The 22,871-nt window shown below is 35.5% G+C and overlaps 1 protein-coding gene across 5 annotated transcripts in view; it reads left to right on the top strand.

Annotated features, from left to right (window-relative positions):
* The first annotated feature begins 2,058 nt into the window (after window positions 1-2,058).
* The window catches only part of LOC132914247 (peroxidase-like), a 33,817-nt gene continuing 13,004 nt past the window's right edge, over window positions 2,059-22,871 (top strand). The window contains exons 1-3 of one of the 5 annotated variants that reach the window (XM_060973194.1): window positions 2,059-2,222; window positions 20,895-21,038; window positions 22,139-22,457. In XM_060973194.1, coding sequence (XP_060829177.1) covers window positions 20,906-21,038; window positions 22,139-22,457 — 452 coding nt within the window. In that variant the 5' untranslated portion in view covers window positions 2,059-2,222; window positions 20,895-20,905. Of the gene's footprint in view, window positions 2,223-7,303; window positions 7,691-12,920; window positions 13,379-19,723; window positions 19,744-20,894; window positions 21,039-22,138; window positions 22,458-22,871 lie in introns of those variants that run through there. The other 4 variants (XM_060973192.1, XM_060973193.1, XM_060973191.1 and 1 more) reach the window with 4 other exon arrangements.

Genomic DNA, 22,871 nt, shown 5'->3' with positions numbered 1-22,871 from the left:
ACGAGGTTTTCTTTACAGTTTCTTCCGCTGCAAATACTTTCACTGCCGGTCTCAGTCATTGCCCGTCGCCCGTACGCGGCTTCCCGGCGTAAACAAATCGACGGACAATAAAACAGGCTGTTTGTTTGTACAATATGAAGTAACAATCGCCTATCTTTCCCCTACTCCGCTTTGATTAATGCCCTTGCTCGCCTGAAAGCTCGACGCTGACTCGCGTTGTCTCAGAACACTGGAAGACGTTTGGACATTTGTGATATTCGCTTTTATCCCAGCAACTTCGGCAATCTGCCTTGCAGTCATCGATAGCGATGAGTTCGATGCAGTTAAAATTCCAGATCGCCCACCGTACGTCTCCTTCGCCATGCAATTGTATGCAATTGTATGCACTTCCAAGTAAATGAATAACTTTTCGACTTCTGTCGACAGCTTTAGCTCTCCTTGAGAGAGAGTAGCTTTCTTTTGACAATGTTAAGTATCCGTTAGTCTTTCTCCATTTTCTACAAACTGCGTATAATATCTCTCTAGGTTATGTTGTAAATTTTCTTACTGCAGACTTTGTCGTTTGCTCGCGTTCAAACGAGAAGCGAGAACACGCGATATTTGCTACTATTTTACCGGGCTGGTCATCCATGAAATATGATTCTAAGAATCAAGGGACAATAGTTACATGCTAAAATCAATGAAGTTATCGTCATATTAATCCATAGCTAAATACGTATATAAATATTTTCTATGCTCTCTCTATATTGTCCCACGCTATTACAAACTTTACAGAGTGTGCTATTTTTTTTATCGCGGACTGTATTCTAGCTTGCTCGAATTGCGCAGTGTTTTGACGCGATCTGTCGTCTTATTTTGTCATGCTGTTCTTCTTTGTTGTTGTCGCTAATCGAAATCGAAGAGTCAAGGCAGATTTATTTACTTACATACTTATTCAACGTGTAGTTACAGATAGTGTATTAATTACATCGTTATAATTGACATTTCAATTAATTTGCTTCTTTGTTGATATACATCGAACGTATTGCAGAAAAAGTCAATGTATTTCATACGTCTATTGTATCCACTCGTCACGTACTTCTCATCTATGTACACATCATAGGTACATTAACGATTTTACGTAACTGCTATAAATCTAAGCCAGAAAACAAGACGCTATATATTTTTTATCCTGTTTCGATCTTTGGGAGAACCCTCTACACCACAAGGAAACGGTTCATCGTTTTCCTACTTTTCCAGGAATAACACACGTATTTCAACAGGAAAGTATACACACACACGGATATAATAAAAATGGCACGAAACGATATACGCAACGTTTACATTAAAATTCCAATCCTAAAACCGACACGTTAATCTCGTGGAACTGAAACGTGTCGATGAAAGGTATGATTGATTGTAGAATTAAAATACTGTTAATTCAAATTTTCAATTTCGTAACTACGATCTGTTCCTCGTGTTTGCGGACGTATTTTCCAGAATGATTAGCAAATAGAAGAAATATAGAAATATTTGCACACTTTCCTCCTTACGACCATGAAAACATCATTGTGCGGAATGTTCGCCGATAAAAAATTATAAAAACGTCTAGCGTCGTATCAATATCGTGTACGTAGTTTGCATTCATACAGACACATTCTCGCTATCTATTGACTAACGATCTTTTATCGTACCACCGAGCAAACGAGCGAAAAAATAGTTACATCGCCGAAAACGATCCCGAAGCAAAGTTCAAGTTCACCGTCTCTCCCTCGCTCACGAGCAGTAGCTCAGCCTGGTTCGAGTGACAAGGGTTCGACTACCGTATGGAAATACGCAAACAGAAGACGAAGAGCCATGAACGCGGATGGTAAGGCGATCGTTGAATTCCTCGATGTACATGAACTTTCTATCCGGGGTGGAGATCGACCCGGAACGACCCCGCGACGACCCCGCGACGATCACGCTAAAAGACAAGTAAGTACACGATCCAATGACCAATGAGAGTGTCAGGCAGAGGCCCCGCTATCTAGAATCACTTGTTGGCCGATAGAGCTCGTCTTCGTATATAGTTGCAGTTGAAAAGCGAGGATCAGCCAGAGGCGCACTAGAGGTGGCACGAATACGAGCTGCAGTCTAATAGAAGCTAACCAAGGTGGCTGAAATCGGTGGCGCAGATGAGCACGTCGTCGTGAACCAATCGCCAAGATTTTCATTTCAAACCTCATCGTTATCGTACGACTGTGAGTACCCTTTCTATAATTCATCCCTGAATTTTAACGCGATCCCCTTGGCAATTTTGCTCGGATTAGGTCGATTCACCATCGATTGGATCTTTCCCGCGCTTTTAAAAAATCCTCCCTTGGCGGTAAATCGAAATTATACAAACTTGGAGAAACTATCGACGCGTTCGTATATCGCGGTATTATCATCGTCGTCGTACTGTTTACTATCGTAAGTTTTACGCGAGATTACAAGATGACGATCTGCGTCTCCTGTCGCCTCTCGATCGGTCCATCGATGTGCGATTAAAATTTTGTCCTGATTTTTGCCGATTTCGCCCCGAGTGCCAGAAATTTATTCGTGAATTTATTTATTCGCGATCGATACGCTTTATATTTTATATTGTATGTATACAATGTTGGATCATCTATCCGCGTGTCTGCTAGTGGCACACCTGTTCCTATATCGTACAAAAATATTTGTCATGACGTAAAAAACACATTGCCGGCTATAGAAATCGCGATGAACTATATTTTCGACTTTGCTTTAAGTTTGATATCTATCGTCTCTTCGTAGTGCGGCTTTTAGTGGATAAATTTTTCGGTCGGAGAAAGCAGATTCCTCTTAAGTTGACAGGAAAGTTGTATGTCTGAACGGCAAAACCGTGCTAGACTACTCGTGGGCGTAGTAGGAATGCGAATATCAATTTTGCAGTGACCGTCGAGTGACCTACATTTAATAGTTATTTTTAAAAAGACAGTGAAGCAACGGTGAACGTTGATAACGGAATACGATACATTACAGTTTCATTATGAATGACGATATATCTTATGTTCTCCTGTTCAGCAATAATGCAATCGATCACGCTTAAACAATTCTACATCGCTATCGCCTTGTCTTTTACGATGAAACATATTTATATAATATTATACAATCATTTTCATGAGTGTAGTTCAATTTGTAAACCAAAATTTATGGACTATTTTTAAGCAAAGAAATTTTGTAACGTCGATTTAATCGAAGATCTACATCGATTTAATATCAGAGTACGAACAATTACGAATAATACATATATACGTATCTGAAAGTCAAGTAAAGTTCAATACCGTAGATGGAAGACATGTGACGATCGAATGAATCGTAATCGAAACTAGAACCATCGAACGGGACAAAAGCTTGTAAAGATGATTTCTAGTCACGTTTCTGTTTCTGTTACTTCGATTTTATCACGCGATGCTTGAAATATTAATGTTCGAATTATATCGCTAGTTGTAATTACGTTTCGCTACTCGTAGGACCTTTTCGTAACTCGATGGAAGAATTACTTTCCTTCGATCGTTTCCTGTTTTGCGCTTCGGTGACCTAGAAAATGGAATTTTCACGCAATCACGTTGGAACATACGTTTTCGCATTCGTTTTCAAATCAAATATTCCCGCTAAAAGCATTGTATTCGCTTTTATCGAACGAGCAGTATGGTGTTCAGTTCTATGCTGTAAATAATAGGTGACGCGTTCATGGCACTTTCTCGGTCGTCATCGCACATTGTTATGCAATAGTGAATAGAACGCTTCTCGATAAACGAGGGCAAACAACAGAATACATTACTGGCAGCGTCAATTCATACTTTAAAAACATCGAAGTGTTTTGATATTTCTGCTGATTTAACAACAAGATGTATCAATAAGACATAAACATAGTCTTCATTTTTCAATAATTGTTTATTGTTTTATACGATAATGCTTCCATTAGAAATTAACAAAGTGATTCAGTTGGCTCAGAGATAATAGTCTTGATTATGTTGCAATAACAGTAATAGTTATATTCAATAAAATAAGATCAAAACAATGGCAGGAGCATACATGTTAAAGTTATTACAATTATTATCTGCTCTCTTAATTTTATCTGAAATAATAAAACAACGATGTTAATGCTCGTATAATATTCTGAAATAATAATTAACAAAATTTGAACTTGTAGAAATTTTATCCGACTGCCTGTCAACATTTTTATTTGGATAACAGATACATCGACGCGCTATAAAATTTTATATTTAATTAAAGGTTTTCATTCTCTCATCAAAATAAACGATTATCGTTAAATTAACAAAGTTTAACCCGTTCCAGTTACTAAAAATAACGCGGTGGAAAATAAGGCCACGTAGACGGTGAACGTCTACACACACATCTAGCCTATGGTATTTGTTACAGAATGATTAAACAGATGTAATGCGTGTAACATGTGCCTCAAAGTAACTCAATTCTTTGCAAACATCGTTCGATCGAAAAGAGGATAGTTCTCCATTTATGCCAATTAACTATTCGCTTAATAGGCATATTTCCCGTTATGTGTGTTCCCTGCGTAAGCAACCGTAATATTTGATTGAGAAATTTTTACAACAGTTTCGGCACAACTTGATGATTCGTGTTAAACAACATCGTAAACGAACCCGTTTAAATATACGATAAAACTTTATTTTCGAGAAAAGCTTTATCTTAAGCTTGGAAATAATGCTTATTTGTTAATTGTCTCTTAAGAACGACGTTATTACCTGAATAATATATTTGTGTAAAAATGGATTAAAGTAGATTGGTCTTTTCTTGAGATCTCATTTTTCGTAACATCAGTTGGAAATATACTTCTTTATTTTTCAAACGATTTAATTTCACAAGATCTTACGCCTTGCGAAATGGTCCAAAAATTGGAAAATACCAACGCGTTATGCGAGGTCGATAGATCTCAACTATGACGAACGAGCAATACTAAAACGACCTGAGCTATGTGTTTGTAATATTTGTCACGTGTCAGTTTTACAATGTACAAGCAGGAAATGTCTTGTGACAGTCATAAACCGCACTGATTAGCTAATCGCAACTATATTTCTTCAAGCTTCTTCTGAACTTGATCTAAAGTTCCTCGCTATGATACTGCTGTAATCTTTTGGCCTTGTTAAATAGTTACACGCAGTGCACTTTACATAACGTTTTTAAAAGTAAACGTCGATACAACTTCTTCGACATAGATGACTAAATATGCACATATTATCGTACGGGTTTTCCTGGCCTTTAGGAATAAATAGAAGAGCGTGTAGGAATATGTCATCTTATAAAGATTTATAACACACGAGGCAAATTAGTAGCTTATTTTTCATGTTATTTTTGCAGCTCAGTAAAATTCATTATAAGATATATATATATATATATATATATATATATATATATATATATATATATATAATGATAAAATTTCAACGTCAAATTATTTACCAAAAAGTCAATTATATACTTCTATTTCCTTAATGATCAGCTGATCGGTGATAACCTTTTTTTTTATTATTTAATTTGTACTTTACAATTTGTCCAGCTGGACATTTGGTATATTTTTCTAATTTAATTGCTAAATAGTATGTGGATGGCTACACCCAGCGGGATACCATCTTCGAGTTTGACTACGTGACAATCTTAACGACAGAATAACATTAAACTCAGATACAGAAAAGGAATTCGTTAACCATGAGTCAGTCCTCGGTGTACTTGTGCTTATGATTATGCTACGATGTCTACATTTACAATATGTATCTAAATTTTAGTTATCTCAAGGTTCGTTGGAAATAGAACGCGCATGCTTTTTCAAATTATGTACATACTAAAAAATTAACTCAAATATAGTTTTATTTAAACAACTGTTATCAATCGTTCGACCTTTTTCGTGCATTTCGATAAAAACAAGGCAGATTTGAAATTTTCGTTTGAGCGCACAAGAAATTCAGCGATGGATGCAGACAAGAAACGGTAAAGATGCCGGCCGGTCGAACGAGCACGTGATACACGCGTGACGGATAACCATTCCGTATGATCTTCGTATGGTTCGTCTCCTCCCGTTCCCCTACCTTCCTAAGGAAACGGCCGAGTTTGCTATTCCGCTCCCCACCGTTCGGTTTTTACTGGCTTTCATGACGAGGTGGAAGAGCGAGCAATACAGGTAGAACAATCGTAGTTCGTTTTCGTTCGAACTATTCTCTGTACTATAAGAAGCACGCCACCTGGCAAATAGCGAACTTATATTCTTCATTCTTGCAATCGTTTGGAAGGAATTCGCGAAATGCAGAAACTCGAACAGAATGGGAATTTCACCGAGGAATGCAAATTTTTCATTTAGTAAGGCGTTTCATTAGAATGTAGGCCATAGCGCATAATACGGATATTTCTGTGTTGTTCTTTTTAATTCTGTTGCTCGTAATTGATACGCAGACTTAAGTTATCTACATAGAATGGTGCAATTAAACACTTTGTATTTTATGCGACTTTAAGAAAAAATTAAGAAATTACTTCGAGAAATGCAGTTATGTTAGCGATATTGTTTTAAAGACACGTTAAAATTTGGATACTGTCACGAAGAGTTAACGCATAAAAAGTTCTATTTTCAAATACATAATAGATTATTGTCGCAACAAAGCGTATATTCTATAAATCTTACTCTCTCCAGAAAACAAGTCTGACCTTGGAGTCCTGAAAAGAAATTTTGTTGATGTGTGAGTTCGTCTTGAAATTAATAGACAATATTTGAGCTCTTTACAAGTTTAATACTCTAGTTAAAATGCGACCCTCAACTCTATTAAATAAGTCATGGTCCATGATGCTTTACAGTTAGCGATGCGTTCGAACCGCTTCAAACTGTGTCAAGCAAACAACAAAACAAACAGTTATCTCGATTTCTAAACACTTTTAGTTCGACAAGAATCCATAAATACTACTCTATGATCGACATAACCAAATTGCAAGATTTCATTTCAAGCTTCCAAGCTACATTCGTGTTTGCGTTAATACTATAGCGCGAGGTTTCAATTTTACTATAATGCAAGACTTTAATCGTTGCTTAAAGTCATCGCTAGTACGATCGTTTGCGAGTGTTCGCGGTTTAACGTACCTAATTAATCCGTTTGAAAGCCTGCGAAACGAGAAATCGAATCGAACATTTATCGCCCTCTGCACAATGGTCTTTTATCGTTGGTACGCATGAACATAGACGCATACTGTAGTTCCATAGGGACAAGCGCATGCGCCCTGCACGATGACGTTCTGAGCGGGTAGAGGGGAGTAGCAGTATCCACCGGGAGAGTCGAATTCGGGTAGTCGATCGTACAGGAAGCACGCCCAACTGTGAGAGTTTGTTGATTATTTATTTTTTAAATTTGACGTTCCTTTGATCGTCACTTACCGATTCTCTTTCCTATCGATCATTCCGAATAATTAGTCCAGTAATCAGTTGGTAAATAGTGGTCAAGAATTTTCGAGTCGCGTCCGAAAAACGTTTTATCGATCGCACGGAAAATTAGCTCTGTCGTTGTTCGCTAATTTTCCAAAAAGTTAAAATTGGCGTAGGGCTCCAGCAGCCCAACTATTCTATTTGCAAACGGAAAAATGGGCGTGGACGTGTTCACCTTCCTGTATGAAAACTTGCGAGTCGATCATTTCAAGAAGTCATATTTAGGTAAGTCATAATTAGCTATAATGTCGCCATTGGTGTAAGCATTGAATTATGCAGAAAATGGGAGCAACCGTTAAAAAAAGAAATTCAAAATGAAAGCGCGAAACTTCGTTACGTTCATACGTAAAGTGTAGCACTTTTTCTAATTTTAATTTAATTTTTCAATGTAATTTTAGGAATATTTGTTTAATATAAACTTTAGAGATAGTATAAATTTGATTATGTGAAAAGTATATTTCGAAAACAGCGTTGTCCCGGTTCGAAAAATATGACGTGATAAAACAAATAATTAAGGAAGTAGATAGATGCGAAACTGTAATTTTATGACGGTAGGTCGGGTAGTCGTTAAAACTTTTTTTCAAATCGATCTAACAGTAATGACAAATGGATATGGATAGAAACGAGTATGTATATCGTCTTCGTTTATTAACATAAACAGATGTTACGATATTTAACTTTACTATAGGGATAGTGAACATTTAAAAGTTGGTCAACATGTCGCAATCAAGAAAGTGTTACTAGTTACTAAGGGATAAGAAATGTCGATTAATTATTGACAGGATCTAACGTTTTGTTTTCTTTTTCTTTTACTTTTTCTTGATTTGTACCATTCATATACGTATTACTACAGATCAGTTTGGAAGAAAAACGTTTGCATTTAACTCAAGATATTTATGTGCGTTTGACATTTGATCGCTCCTACGTCAACAGACTTTCGTGTATTCAAACAACTTTGTTTAGAAGCGAGAAATTCTGAAACCTATACGACAAAGTTTAGTACCTTACTATATCCTACACAACAGGATCAAAACAATAAAATTCTAATCTTCTTAATAAACATGTTCAAACATACGTTTCAATTACGTATATCCTTCTTGTCACGTGTAAGTTTATATTCTCAATTATTTAGTTTTAGTTACGTTAAAATACATCTTCAGATTTGAAATTTGATTGTATTAATGTATTATTCTATCATTAAGTATTAATTGATTGTATTTGACGTATTAATACAGCTTCCTACAGTTGGAAATTATTTACCGTAACGTATCTTCGTGGATTTAATGATAATATACAAAAATCAAATATTTAGTAATAACGCGTATAAATGTTTACATACAAAAAATCTCGAAAACTTACACTGTAAATATTGATAAAGGAATACCTATATTATCGATAACGTTTGATCAGTAGACCCTTGTTACTTTAATTTGTTATTCGACATGGTAATTAAAATCTTAACTTTATATATAAAAAGTATCCTGCTGGGATCAGAAATGATCACAAATCGTGGAATATCATGCTGCTGCATCTGCACTTGCTCCGAATTTCTAATCAATACTCTGACGTTAAACTTCCGATAAGGATGCTTTGACGTCAGAAACGGAAGGTTAAAAGTCTCGTTTAATAATATGAAAGGGCAAACGTGCAAGTTTTAAACATAAAGTTCAATATTTAACCTTTGACCGAAGATTTAAAATGTATAATATAAATTCTCAATTTTTTCGAAGAGTCTAGAATCACGAGAGTCGTTGAGAAGCATAGGAAAATCGAAACGGAATCGACCCGATAAGAATTCGTATGCTTTTACAATTTATTTTCATTATATAAATTGTTTGAAGTAAAATTCGAGAAATGAAAGTCGATTTGAGTCATTTTTATAGAAAATTTCACGCCGATAAAGATCACGTAATCCACATAGTTTCTTCAGTTTTCAGTCATTGATTTTGATGTCGCTGTAATTTCCCTATTAATATTAATAGGTGTAGGATTAAACGCTAGGTTATTCGAACGGAAAATGTGCGAGATTTCTATTTCAGATATCGCTTTCACAGAAAGTAGACTTTCATTGAATACAAAGAATTAAAGTAAAGAATTAAATTTAATTGGTAAATCTCTCAAATGTACATGTAATTTTCGAGATAAAATTGATTGCCACGTATTCTTTGCATTCGTTGGATCTCAGCAGTTCTCTGTATTTCGACTGTTAATAAATTATCGAAAAAGGAAGTGCCAAGAGGAATCTTAAAAGCGGTATAACGATCTCGCGAGTACACGCGAAAACGTTTTATAATATCTTCAAGGATAACTTTTAAAATATCAAATGACGATATTTTCAAAATGAAATAGTCTCGTTTTTCAAGTAACGAAACGTATATAAACGTGCTTTTATAAAATTCATTTACAATTTGAGTATGAACTTCCGTTAAACTAGTTGCTGTTCTTATTTGATTAGAAATATTCTTAACCAACGATTCCATAAATTTTTCAATTTTCTTAATTGAACGTCATTGCCGTAGCCTTTGTACCAAGAGTTCAATTGATAGATGCACTCGTGATTCATGACTGTGCTTATTTCAGTTCCAATTGATTTAACACCCTCTTATTTGTAACTGCGTTCGTCTCATAGACGAATTGATCTGCTAACACAGTCCTTAATCCTTATTCTTAATTTGAGTGACAGTCCAACGATAATAATTCAATCAGCATATATTTTTTGACTTTCGAAAACAAAATTTTTTTTTAATAAATATCATAGACTTTTCTGCATTATTAGATTATCTATGTATAATTATTAAAATACACGTATAATGTATACGAGAGTAATTTTACAAAATAATTTATTTTTCACAAAACAAATATCACAATCTATTAATTTTGTATAAGAAGAGTATAATAAGATCGAAATAAGAAATATTAGATTTATTATTTAGTATCGGTTGTATCCACTGTATCGTATATATAACAAGTACTAGGTTTTGTAAGGAAATAATAGGTACACAACCTTTTTTTGTTTAATAATAGTTTTGGGACTTATATCATTTGGGAACTTTTGGGACAACCTAATAGATCGATTTATATAGTGAGTATCCATTTCTCTACTTACATATCGTTCCCTTGTGTAAATATCGGTACTGCGCAGGACAGGAAGGCTACAGTGAAAGCAGTGGAAAAGTACTGGGCTGTTGGTAGGGTTCCATAAACTTGCCATATATAGTTTAAGGGTTTGGAGGGTAGCTTAGGAATAAAAGAAATTTGGTTTTAATTTGTCGCTAAATCGGTGAATTTTGCACCGAATGCAAACATCTTTTCAAACGGATATGTATGTATTTTTAAATATGGGAAATTAAGGAAATCGTGAGAGAAGTGAATTGATTTGTGATAGTTGAATACAATGGTAACATTTTTGCACGAATCTGAAATATGTATTTCTATTGAAAAATTTTCTAGGAATTTATGTTGCGACGAAATAAATTTAATACAGGGCGTAGCAGGTTAACGATCGTCTGGCCACGATGAATAATCATCCATTTGTTATAAATCAACGATTTATTGCCAGTAACTTTGGAAAATATACAAATTCTTGTTTCTAACGGGACTCAAAGAAATTTCCAATTCATCGGTCGAACGCAAACAAATTTCTAACGGTATTTTCGTGCAAATTGAAAGCATACTAACAAACATTTACGAGCGCGAGCTTTTGATTTCGTGTCATGTTGAAAGATAATTTATGGAAGTTGTAATTTTTCACGACTCTGTTTTCAAACAAGAACCGATAAACTATTAGGTTTGTAAAAACTCGAGTGTTTCGGCTAAGCTGAAACTCGAGAACTCGCAATAACAGCGACCACGTGAAACCGCTCTGAATTTCACGAAACAAGAAAGATATCGATTATCACTACATTACTTACGTACCCAACATCGATCGATGACACGCGAGAATATTCTCAATTATTAGGGATTCGTATCATTTTTCGAAGACGTCATATCATACGGAACACGTGTTTCCACATCCCCGTTTAGTAAACAGAAAATCATGCGACGAAGAATCGGCCAGCGATAACCTGGAACGGCTGGAACACGCTTACGAGTTGGCATGCAACGAGAAACGAGCGGTGGGGAAGCCGAACGAGCACGTGTTCATCGAGTGATAGAAGTCTTTTTCTTCGACCGAATAAGGTGACCCTATCCTGATAGTGGGGTCTGGCGAATGAACGAGCGAGCGAGTAAACACATACACACTTGCACGGGCAAGTCGTAAAATCAAGAGAATGACTAGCGCTAGCAAAACGAAGACGGAAAATTCATGTTGTACCGTAATGTATGTACGAGGGAGAAAGGAATAGAAAAATCTAGAGATTGTAATTAAACAAAGATGGAAATATGCAACGTGCAGATAGATGAGCGCAGGTATAGCAGTAGTGGGAGTCATCATCGCTTGTATGTACCGTCCGTAAGAGAGAAATCGAAGTACACAAGCGAACGAGTGGAAGCATGATAAAATGTGGAAGGTTGTGTTATCGTACGTGTGCCGTCTGCGCGCACGCATGTGTATGGGAAGGGAGCAAGGGAGAGAGAGAGAGAGAGAGAGAGAGAGCGAGAAAGGGGTTAAGGGAGGATGGAAAGAGATTTATGCACGGTTTTGTATACAAGAGAGATGTTGCGAAGGTCGCTAAGGTAAAGGAAGATAGTAGGAGCACAAAATTTTTCTTAGGAAAAAAAGAGACATATAAAGACGTATATAGAGTAAACGTGTGCGGGATACCAACGGAGGTGAGAGTAAGACAGTGCGAATGCATGGAACGCAGAATGAAAAAAGCAAAAAAGCCACATAAGCTGCTGAGTGTAAGAGGAGGATGCCATGAATTTGCCGTGAAGGTACATGCGCAGTTACATAACGCGCAAACAATCCTGCATTATCTATCGCACAAGACATTAAACGGGATATAATTATGCGTTCTAACTAATAGCATCATAGAGCATGAGAAGATTTTTGATTTATAATTTATACTATTTTTAGTAGTACAAACTTGCATAGTGCAGTCATCTTATCAGTGTGTACACACCTTGATGCACGCACTTGAACGAGCAAACAAGATAGAGACGCGCGCCTGTACGAGCGAGTGAAACGGAAATAGTACGAACTTGTTGCGAGAGTATAGAACGCTTCGTGAAGGAAAAAAGGACAAAATTCCCATAAATATATGAACTTCGGAGCAAGACAAGCGTTTAACTAGATGCGTTACTTTCTTACTTCAGATTAGTCCACTGTAAGAAACGTTCTCGTGCAGCCCAACGTATAGAAACTCCGAAGGAGCGAGAGAGAGAGAGACGTTTGTATGTAGCGTGAATGAGAAAGATGGAACACCGTGAGAGTGTGTAAGATTCTGAATGTGGTAAGCGGGCACAAGAGAGGGGGGAACATAGAAAAGAGAGAGACGATAGAGAGAATTCTGCAGTCTGCAGCGCGGTGTCGTGCTCGCGTTCAGTTTCCTTCGCTAACTTGGATACCGTTCAATCTTCGGTTCATCTTCAGCGGCTAGTTTTCGTGAGCGCAGCGCGTCCGCAAATATTTTTTTCACTCGTGTGAGTTATCAGAGGTGAACGCACCTGTACGAGCAGCTTTCAACGAGCATCTATCGTAGAAAGTTTATGAAAGAAATCGTTCCAATTCGTTGAATTTGACACCTCATCGAAAGATAAATATTTTCAATTCGTCGATTAATTAATCGGATTCGTGTTGGCGCGAGAATTACCAAAGATTCGCGTTGAATGTGTGGGAAATATCGTTTCTAACGCGAACACAGCTGTCCCGCTTTTGCGTGTTGAAAATGTTCCTCGTTGTGCCGGCCGACAACAATCGTTGGGCCTATACGATGCATGGATTGGAGAAGCCTATGGATCACGTGTCTGGTAATGTTGTGTTACTCACATTTTTGATATCCGACCATCATAAATGATTCTTATCAGCCGATATACATACATATTACGTATTGTACTACATGTAAGAAATTTTTATGGCTCTTAGTGTTTCTTTTGCGGCTTTTAGTGCAAAAACGAACAAAAATTGTAAATAACATTTTAGGTACTATCGGTAATAGATACCTGTATGTACATAGCAAGGTCATAAAATTAACCAGGCTTGGAAGTACAACATAGAAACATACACCGCTTTTGAACGCCGAAACAGAAATTTCCGCAAATCTAAAAGGAGATACCGATGACCAAAGCGCATACATCTTAGCTGCGGCTAAATCAATCGATGCTCTTACTTAAAGTTTCAAATTATGACCTCAGTATGCTTGTTGCGTGAAGAAATTCAGACAGGCGTAACCAGTGTAGATAATTTTTACGGTTTGAAACATAGTTGTTAGCAATATGGCATTTACGTAGAATGTAATTGCTTATTTTCTAGGAAATTGCTCTTGTGCTTACATTATTTTAACAGTCACTGCCATCATATTATTGAATGCAAGTCACCAAAATGATAAATTGATTATCAGTATGACTTACATTATTATAACAAGTAAAAATGGAATATCAATTTATCTAGAATATGTCAAATACGTATTAAGACGTAAGCCTGTTGGATGAAAATGAATAGTAATATTGATTGCTCTTATCAGCAGTGTTATCTAGGTCAAGCTACAAATTTTTAAAACACTCGATTGTTTATCAATGTTATGGCTGTAGGATTTTAACGTAATACGAAATATGACGTAGAAAATAAGATCTTTGACTCGCATGATTCACTCGCGGGAAAATATTGTGACTAATTGCGCAATAAAATTGAAACTTTTTGCTTAATTCAGTATGAGATATAACATATTCTATTACGATCATTTGACTATCTGTTTTAAAATTATCCAATTATTGAACTGTTTTAAAATTAACTAACCATTTAACCATTTTTTTAATTATCTGTTTAACTAGTTTAGACGTAATAAAAGAAGTGACATGTTACCATTAAATGGAACACTCAGCCGAGAAGCGAATTGCCGTGTTATTTTTAGAAAGTGAAAATAATTTTGCAGAAAAATAAAATACGTATCAAGAAATTTATCGGTGTACACTGTTGGATAACAGGAAAATGTGGTAAAAGAAATGCGGAGTAACGTGAAAAATTTGCAAAATATTTTTACAAGATACACTGTAGAAACGACTAAATATTTTATCTATTTTGAATATCTATTTTGGTATGAAGTAGTAGCAAAGACAAATGTTTTGAATATTAATTTTACAACGTATAGACCACATAAATTAATAACATTTGAAATGAAAAATATGTGCAGCTGTCATTATTATATATACACATGTGCAAGAATATAATTTGAAATATGAAAGAAGTATATAGGAGAAGATATTTAAACAAAAAATTTTGAAATACACCTGACGTTCATTTTGCATTAGTAAATATGTAGCCAAGCAATTTCAATGCGATATACAAACATGCAATGAAAAGAATATCTTAACAGGTGGTCTTCACCACGTGACCTATGACTTGTTTTTATTCGTCTGGGTATGTATTTTTCCATTGCTTTTTTTTTTTAGAAATTTTCAATGATTCTGAAAATTAATTTCTCTTAATGTTAATATTCAAAAGCTAGTCAGCGATAGTACGTAACTATTCATACGAATCTTACGAATTATTATTTTAAATTATCCTGCATATTTCCCTGTTGATATCATTAAAATGTGAGATCTATTCCAATCGTAATCTACTTCATGGAATCGTTTGTTTGACTTGATCTTTTTCTCAAGCTTTAGACATTTTTTTTATTTGGATAATACGTAGTTCTTATCTGTATAGGAATAAGAAGTGCTCTCTTCAGAAGAACAAATATCTTTAGATTATATAGAAATCTAAATACACGTGCAATACAATTCATACAAGGTAAACTTACAATATCTTGTTTAATGGGCGATTATAGTAATTGTAGATAGTAAAAAATGTGAAAAATCCGCTACGAATATTTCAAGCAAGCGAAGATAATTTTTATTGCGTTTAATGAACGAATCGTCAAGTAATTACATGATTGAGGCTTTACGTGACACGAATAATCGCAAGATATTGTAATATCAAGTAGGCATCGCATTTGTTTGTTCGTTTATCTTTGGAGCTTCTAATTTTCAACATATTCTATATTTTATAGTTTAATAGTGATCGAATTACAAGCTTTTTCGAAGTATGATAAAAGAAGGAAAAGGAATAAATAAAGAGAATATGATGGATGGTTCGGTTCAGTAATTTGCATATAAGAAAAATATTTGTGCCAGTCTTCGTTCAATATTCATTACACTGGATACGTCGTAGAATACGCTGGATTCGATGTGTCGAGCAATACAAACGAGTTATCTCAAATGCGTTATACAATACCATCTAAGGAATTAATTTAAATTACTTAATAACAAAACAGTAACTGTATGCATAGAGCTTATGGTTCGTTATAATGCAATTATTGTCAGATATTTCTAATATTTACTCGCTGTAACACGCCATGACGTAACGAGATTCGATTTTAAAACGTTTGACGGGAAACAGGCGTGGAGATCGCGTTTTACTGGAACACGAGGCTTCTCGCGAGTTATAAATATCTCGCGAAATTTTCCTAAAGGTCGAGGTAACCGATGAAAAGAACGAAAGGTGAGTCTACATAATCGTATCTGGCTCGTGAGTCAGTTTTCGGTTCCGTGTTGCGAATCGAAACGCGGGGATACAGGGTGGTTCGATTCCAAACAGCATTTCCGAGTTCGACTCTATTTTCGTTCTCGCGAGGGCGAGAGTGACGATCAGGGTGCGTAGCTTCGAACGAATCATCCTGTACTATGATCATGCTAAATTTAAACCCGATTACTTTCGTTGAAAAGTTATTTTAATGATAAGGATATATTTACGTTTAGAGAGTGAGATAGAAGGGAAGGAAGAGGATCGAGTATAGTTTCTTTCAGAAGTACCATGGTACATGGTCCATGGTACAGTTTTCAGAGTTTACATTGGCACGAACAGGAAAATAGAGGCGATTAGATAATAATTTGGATGTATACGTATGACGGAGATACTTTTCTCGAAACTTTGATATTTTACTTACGTTTTACGAAATGACGATACTAGCGAACAGTATTAGCGATAGTAGCGAGAAAGAAGATCGCTGATTTCAGATTTTTCACTGCTCTTTCACGTGGATTATGGTATTTAGGCTAAACTATTTTTGGAATTCTATCTTAAAGAAACACCTAGATCGTTCATTCTGGAAAATACTGAATTTACGCTTATTTATAACGTTGTTCCAGTAAAAGATTGCTATTTCCTGAAAGAGAAGCGAGATATCGAAATTGAATCGGTACCAATTATATCTAACGCTTAAAATTTATGTCCGATGTATGTATCTTAGTTTATTTTGGCTTAGAAATAGGATTTGGTTTCCATTTCTTCGTACCCATTCATCCCAATCATATATTTTTCCTATGTCCAACGTGTGGTAGAACAAGAAAATAGAATTTGTAATGTAGCTCATTCACAGTCACGAAAGTTCAATATTTGTCTTCTTTCTTCAGAGAAAATTTACTTTTATCTATCAATTGTTTATGAAAGACTTAAGGCGTTCAGGCATTCGCACGAGAAGATGGTTAACCTTTATTCTACATTTTTTACACCTTCTTCGTACACGGAACGTGTTATTTCAATCTTTCCAGCTGCGGCTGTCCTAGAAAAAGTAGTTGTTGCTATACAAGAGTAGTCAGAGCCAGACGTTAGAACCGTGAAGTATAAAGTGAAAGTGAAAACCGTGCAAGTTGTCTACGCAAATGCGTGAATTAGCATCCGTATGATCTGAATAAGAAGACAAAAATCAAGTAGATACATACCTATGAAAGTAATTCATCGTGTCAATATCTATCTTTCTATCAATGTTCTACGAAAAATGATAAATTTCATATATTTCCTTTTATTTTTATAATCGTTCAAATTTTTCCGTGTTGTCGCTACAAGTATAACAAACAGATACGTTTCATCGGTGCGTGTTGTTTATTATTGATCGTGCTTATTGTGTGCAATTTATATACATAGTACAGCTGCCGCATCTAACATCGAGTAATATACGTATTATGTATTAGAATGGTAAATTCCGCTCTGGTTTTACAATGGTTAATTCCATTCTAGGATAATTGATATCTTGATGATAGCAGCGATATCAGTAAGTTGAAAAATACACTTTGTTCCAATATATCATAAAAGATATAGTACAAGTATTCTTGGAGAATGTATTGTTTAGGTATTAGTAAATACACATTGACATAAAAATACTTACTTCGAAGATATGAAATAAAAAATACATTGGATAATTGGTTTAACGTTTAACTTCAACACGATCTTTTGCTTTTTAAACGTTATACGTAAAATACAATTTATTGTCGCGCACGCGTTGGACAGTCAAAATCGAAAGGAATAATTTTAGATTTTTATTTGTTTTGAGATGTTTCTTCGTCTTTCTCGAGATCAGTGTGCGGTTATAGAACTTTTTCTGTTTTTTTAAGAGATACATAAATATTAGGACGAAAATCTCGAAAGCGCGCAAACATTTAAAGTATCTATAAATTATTAAAAAAAAATTCTATAATTGTTTAAAAGTCCTCTCACCTCACCGACTTTCACGATTCTTGAATATGTCGTAGAAATCAACATTTTCAACAACTTTCCACATATACATGAAAATATTTTTGATATCTTTACTTTGATGCGCGTTGAGTGCCGTTTAGGGTCTCGATTAGACTTACGTATATACCGGCATGATTATATTACGTATTTACAACGCCATGGGTTTACAATCTCGCGTTTCAATCTGTAAACACAGAATGAGTCAAGAGAAAATTCATAGTTACGCATAATAGATATTCGAGCGGAGTAAAAGGTTTAACCTAAACCTAAATCAATAGAGGTCATCGAGCTTCTTTCTTTCACTTGAAATTACTGGATGGAAATTACATCGAAACTTTTCTAACTGCTAGCCAGCATAATGATCTATATTGAATTAAGTCTGGGTTAGGTACGAGCCAACATCAACTACAGTCGCATTTCTTTCTTATCTGCTTTTCACAAATTGAAACTTGAGATATGTAAATTCATCGCGACCCAGGCACATAATGTGTATATGTAATTACGTCCGTAGATAAGTCTAACCCAAACCTAAGCGACATCCAACGCGCATCAAGGGTACAACGCAAAAATATTTTCATGAATATCTCGGAAACTAAGGCTGAGTGGGGAATTAATGTGCGAGAAAAAATTGTTGAAGACGTTGATCTTTGGAACATATTAAAAAATCATCAAATCGGTGAGGCGATAATACTTCTGAATAATTGCCAAAATTTCTACCTGTATACATACGCGATTCTGTACGACCACGTTTGTACACTTATCGTTTTAACGTTTTGTATTTGCATATTATGCTAATCACGTAGCCAATCGTGAATGAATCATTGATCGGTAATGTTATCAATGTCATCATCCCAGCACTGTTCTATTGTAGTCGCAATTATAACAATTTGGAAGCGTTATAATCGTAACACGCTGCTCGGATTCTATTTTCGTTCGAGTCGGATCACCTGTAGATTACGAAACGGCAGGAAGATAAATGAAAAAATGAGAAATAATAGGATGTGTAATGACCAAGCTGTGAAAATGTATTAGCAAAGTACGAGACGCAAATAGAATAAAAGCGCCACAGATTTGCGATTCTTGTTTCGTATGTATGTCGATTATGAAGCGTCGTTAAAGTCAAGGAAGTATCAAGAACGTAGAAACTGTGCAATTAAAAATCGGACTGCGTAGTCTTGGAAATAACGTGGCATGAAAAATGCTCCACTGGAAAATAAACGCCGTATTTATCTCACGAATCTCGAACCTACACTTTCCTGATAAACGTATAATCAACCACATAAATCTTACACGTCGATCTTCTCTATGGTATAAATAGAAAAGAAAAAAATGTTCCAATGGTAGTTCTACGAAAACAAGCCGCCTAGACGGTCGATGCATCGATTTTATGTGAATAGTAAAGCGAACAAAATTGACAATAGAGGCAGCAGTGCGCGTGTTTCGTTCTTTTCTTTGAAAATTACCGCTAGTCGAAATAGCGAACGTTTCAACGAGTTTGATGAACTTAAATAAATTAGAAGACTTTGATTCTTAGGAAATCTGTATATTTCGAAGTAACCAGTCGTCTTACGCAATTATTTATGGTTTCGTCAGGAAGGTGTTTGCACGGTTCATTTCAAAAGTAGTAAGTAACATTTCGAGAATTACTATCGTTTTTTGTTTATATTTTCTTGTAAGCGAAAACTGTATGTACATCATCGTGGCGATGATAAGAAATCTGATAATGATTTGTTTTTCTCTTTAATTTTTTACACCTATTTATACGTTTACGAGTAAATCGTAGCGATTATATAGAGCAATAGTAGACACAAAGTAATCTTAAATAAAACGGATTTACAATTTAATTTTTTTAATCGATAGGATCTTCGAGCGTTTTAATTCGACAGGCAGATCGAACCTCGAGGTTTCGGTGGTAAATAATAGCTTCCAGTTCTCTAAGTTCTAAACTTGAAACTATTTGAGCCACAGAATTGGTAGCATATCGAGATTATTTTATTCGTGTCACCTATTTTGCTTGATATTTACAGTATATTTGATAATCAAGTTTTCACGTCTAATTTCGGTCTCTTATCATATGTTATAAAAAAAAAGACGCTCATTGGAGCTCATAACAACTGGAAATTAATATAGAAAATAACATTCTATAATTATGCCGACAGCTTCGAGTTTCACTTCGTGCTTACGTGTTTACGCAGAATTAAGCGGCGTACATCTTTTGATAACCTCGCTATCAATGACGTCAATGCCCCTTCAATCTTTATTTCCTTATCTTAAACAAAAAAAAATAGAAAAACGAAGAGACGAAGTAAATAATTTCTAAAACTGTAGTCATTAATATATTTTGCGAATTCAATTTATTTTTGACGACATCGGTCTTTATATCGCGCAGAAAATATCCGCGCGCAATCTCGACGTACGATTGTCAAGCTGAAAGTATACGTTCAATCGAATCACGTCTACCAAATATAGAAGAACTGGAAAGTGACAATCTCATAAGAACGGCAATTTGCCAGAGCCGTTTCAACCAATCGATCAATTAATCTCTGCAACGAACCTTAAGCTATTAAGCTATTCCAATAAACGAGATTTATTGCTCCAAGTGTAAACACCCTGTTGCACGAAATTACTCTATTGACCACTTTACAACGTATTTTCGCGATAAAAAAATCAGTGTTTTCAGTTAGTTTTGTAAATACGATCGTTTATGCGTTGAATCATCGGTCAAGAATGTTTTTGTAGCAAATAAATGACGAAAGATCGTTTGGTTCTGTGCAGCTGGAGGACTAATGGCGGGTTCCGTGGCTACCTTGGCGATTCTCTGGGTCTCTCTGCAAACCATGGGATTCCTTGGAAATTCGCACGCGATCGGTGCCTATAAATTGCCGATGTCTGTGCAGAACTACCTTGCCAGTTACACAGGTAGGTCATCCACAGCTTTTTTTCTACCTTTTGTTCTTTTCGTCGACGAAGAAAATTTTGATCCTTCGATCGAGTAACCAATAACCTTCGGTGGTGATTTTTGTCCTCGATTATCGCCAACATCGAGCAGTACGACTATACTTAGCCCACCTAAGCCCATAGGCGAATGTCTTGTAAATATATTTTAACAAAATTGATCAATGCTGTTGTGAAGTGCATTTTTGAAACATTATCGAAACATAAGTACAGAGTTGTATTTAATAATTTTACAGCTATTACTGTTCGATCAAATATTTCATTTTTAGGTAAGATCAATTATTACAGACAAATGTTTAGTTCAACGTACATTAAATTTAATACTTAAACATTTTTAACCATTGTCTTCATAATTTTTCTTATATAAAATTACTTATGACGTTTTAATATGCATTTACGAAGTTACTATTATCAAGCAGTTGCAACGCTTTTTATTGGTTTTAACGAACTTTCTTTTTAAAATAAATTTATAAGCATTTTAACAAATAACGATTCTATCCTTCTTCTCTATCTCTAAACAAATACATACTGAACACAATAATCACAGTAAATTATATCCGTGTTTTACAGTTTGAGATTCTATCGAGTCTATACATAAAAGTTACATGAGGAAATCAATTTATACGTGTTTTATAGTGTATACGTCTAAATGTTAACTATTTAGAAAACCTTTGAAAAATTAAAGATTACTCAACTTCGCTATTCCAATCTTTTTTATGTAATATAATATTTTATCAAGAAAGAATTGTTTCTATAACATTCGTATCTTCTACATTAGATCTCTTCACGATTACAAAAAAGAAGATACACGATCATACCACACGTAAATATTATCAGAACATAAACAGCCTCTCTAACGATTATACCTACGTAGTTTATTATATTTGCAAAATTCTACAGAAAAAGACAAAATACAAGAGAAATATACAATGTACTTTTCCTCCTTATGTGTCTTCGATAAGAAATTCGTTGAAAATCTTGCACTTTAAATTAAAGCTTCGACCCGTTAAGTCGCGACCAACACAGTTGAATTGACTGAACCCATTTCACCGACGTTTTTAAAGGTATCCTTTCAGGTTTGCCGATGTCGAACGACCCTTACGAGGGCGGCGTCGTAGACACAGGTCGTTTCCATAATCGACGTTACCCTCACATTGACGAGGCGGTCTTGAACAACTCGATCACTTTCGCGCAAAGCTTGATCGATCGTATGAGCACCCTCGAAAGGAATATCGCGAATGCTGGCGTCGAATTGATGGCTCACACGCCGGCTGGAAAACAATTCCTTGATTCATATCCTTCCGAGGATGCTTTCGAGAGAGGCCTCGACGCCATTGTGGCGATGAAAGCTTCGTCCTATCTCCTTCATCAGAACTGTCGCAGGTAACATACACCTCTTAGGTCAAAACTCCTTTCGATTGACTGTTACGACTCTGCAGGATGTTTCATTACTGGTGAAAATCCACTTATGCATGAATTCAGCGTTGAAAAGTATTTGAAACGTTACCTCTAGATAAATTGCGGCTTTGTTTTTGTTCGGTGTCTATCGACCGGTCGACGCCTCTGGCAGTTTGAAAGGTAAGATCCAACGAGTCGATCTTCCGCACATTTTTCGAGCGAGGTTCGAGTCAAGTCGTTGCGTAGGACGTTTAGCTGGAGCTGAAATTTTACATCGTTGTTTCGATCTCTGAAACTTTTATTTAAACATTGGTTTTTCCAAACACGTTAAACTTATTTTTTGCCTTCAGCCATTATATCCGCTGCTCGTTACTTTTCAACGCTGAACCTTTCGTTAAA

Source organism: Bombus pascuorum, chromosome 14 (genome assembly GCF_905332965.1).
Source record: "Bombus pascuorum chromosome 14, iyBomPasc1.1, whole genome shotgun sequence".
Classification (NCBI taxonomy): domain Eukaryota; kingdom Metazoa; phylum Arthropoda; class Insecta; order Hymenoptera; family Apidae; genus Bombus; species Bombus pascuorum.
Note: the sequence above shows the minus strand (reverse complement) of the source record. Positions and strands in the feature narration are given on the sequence as shown.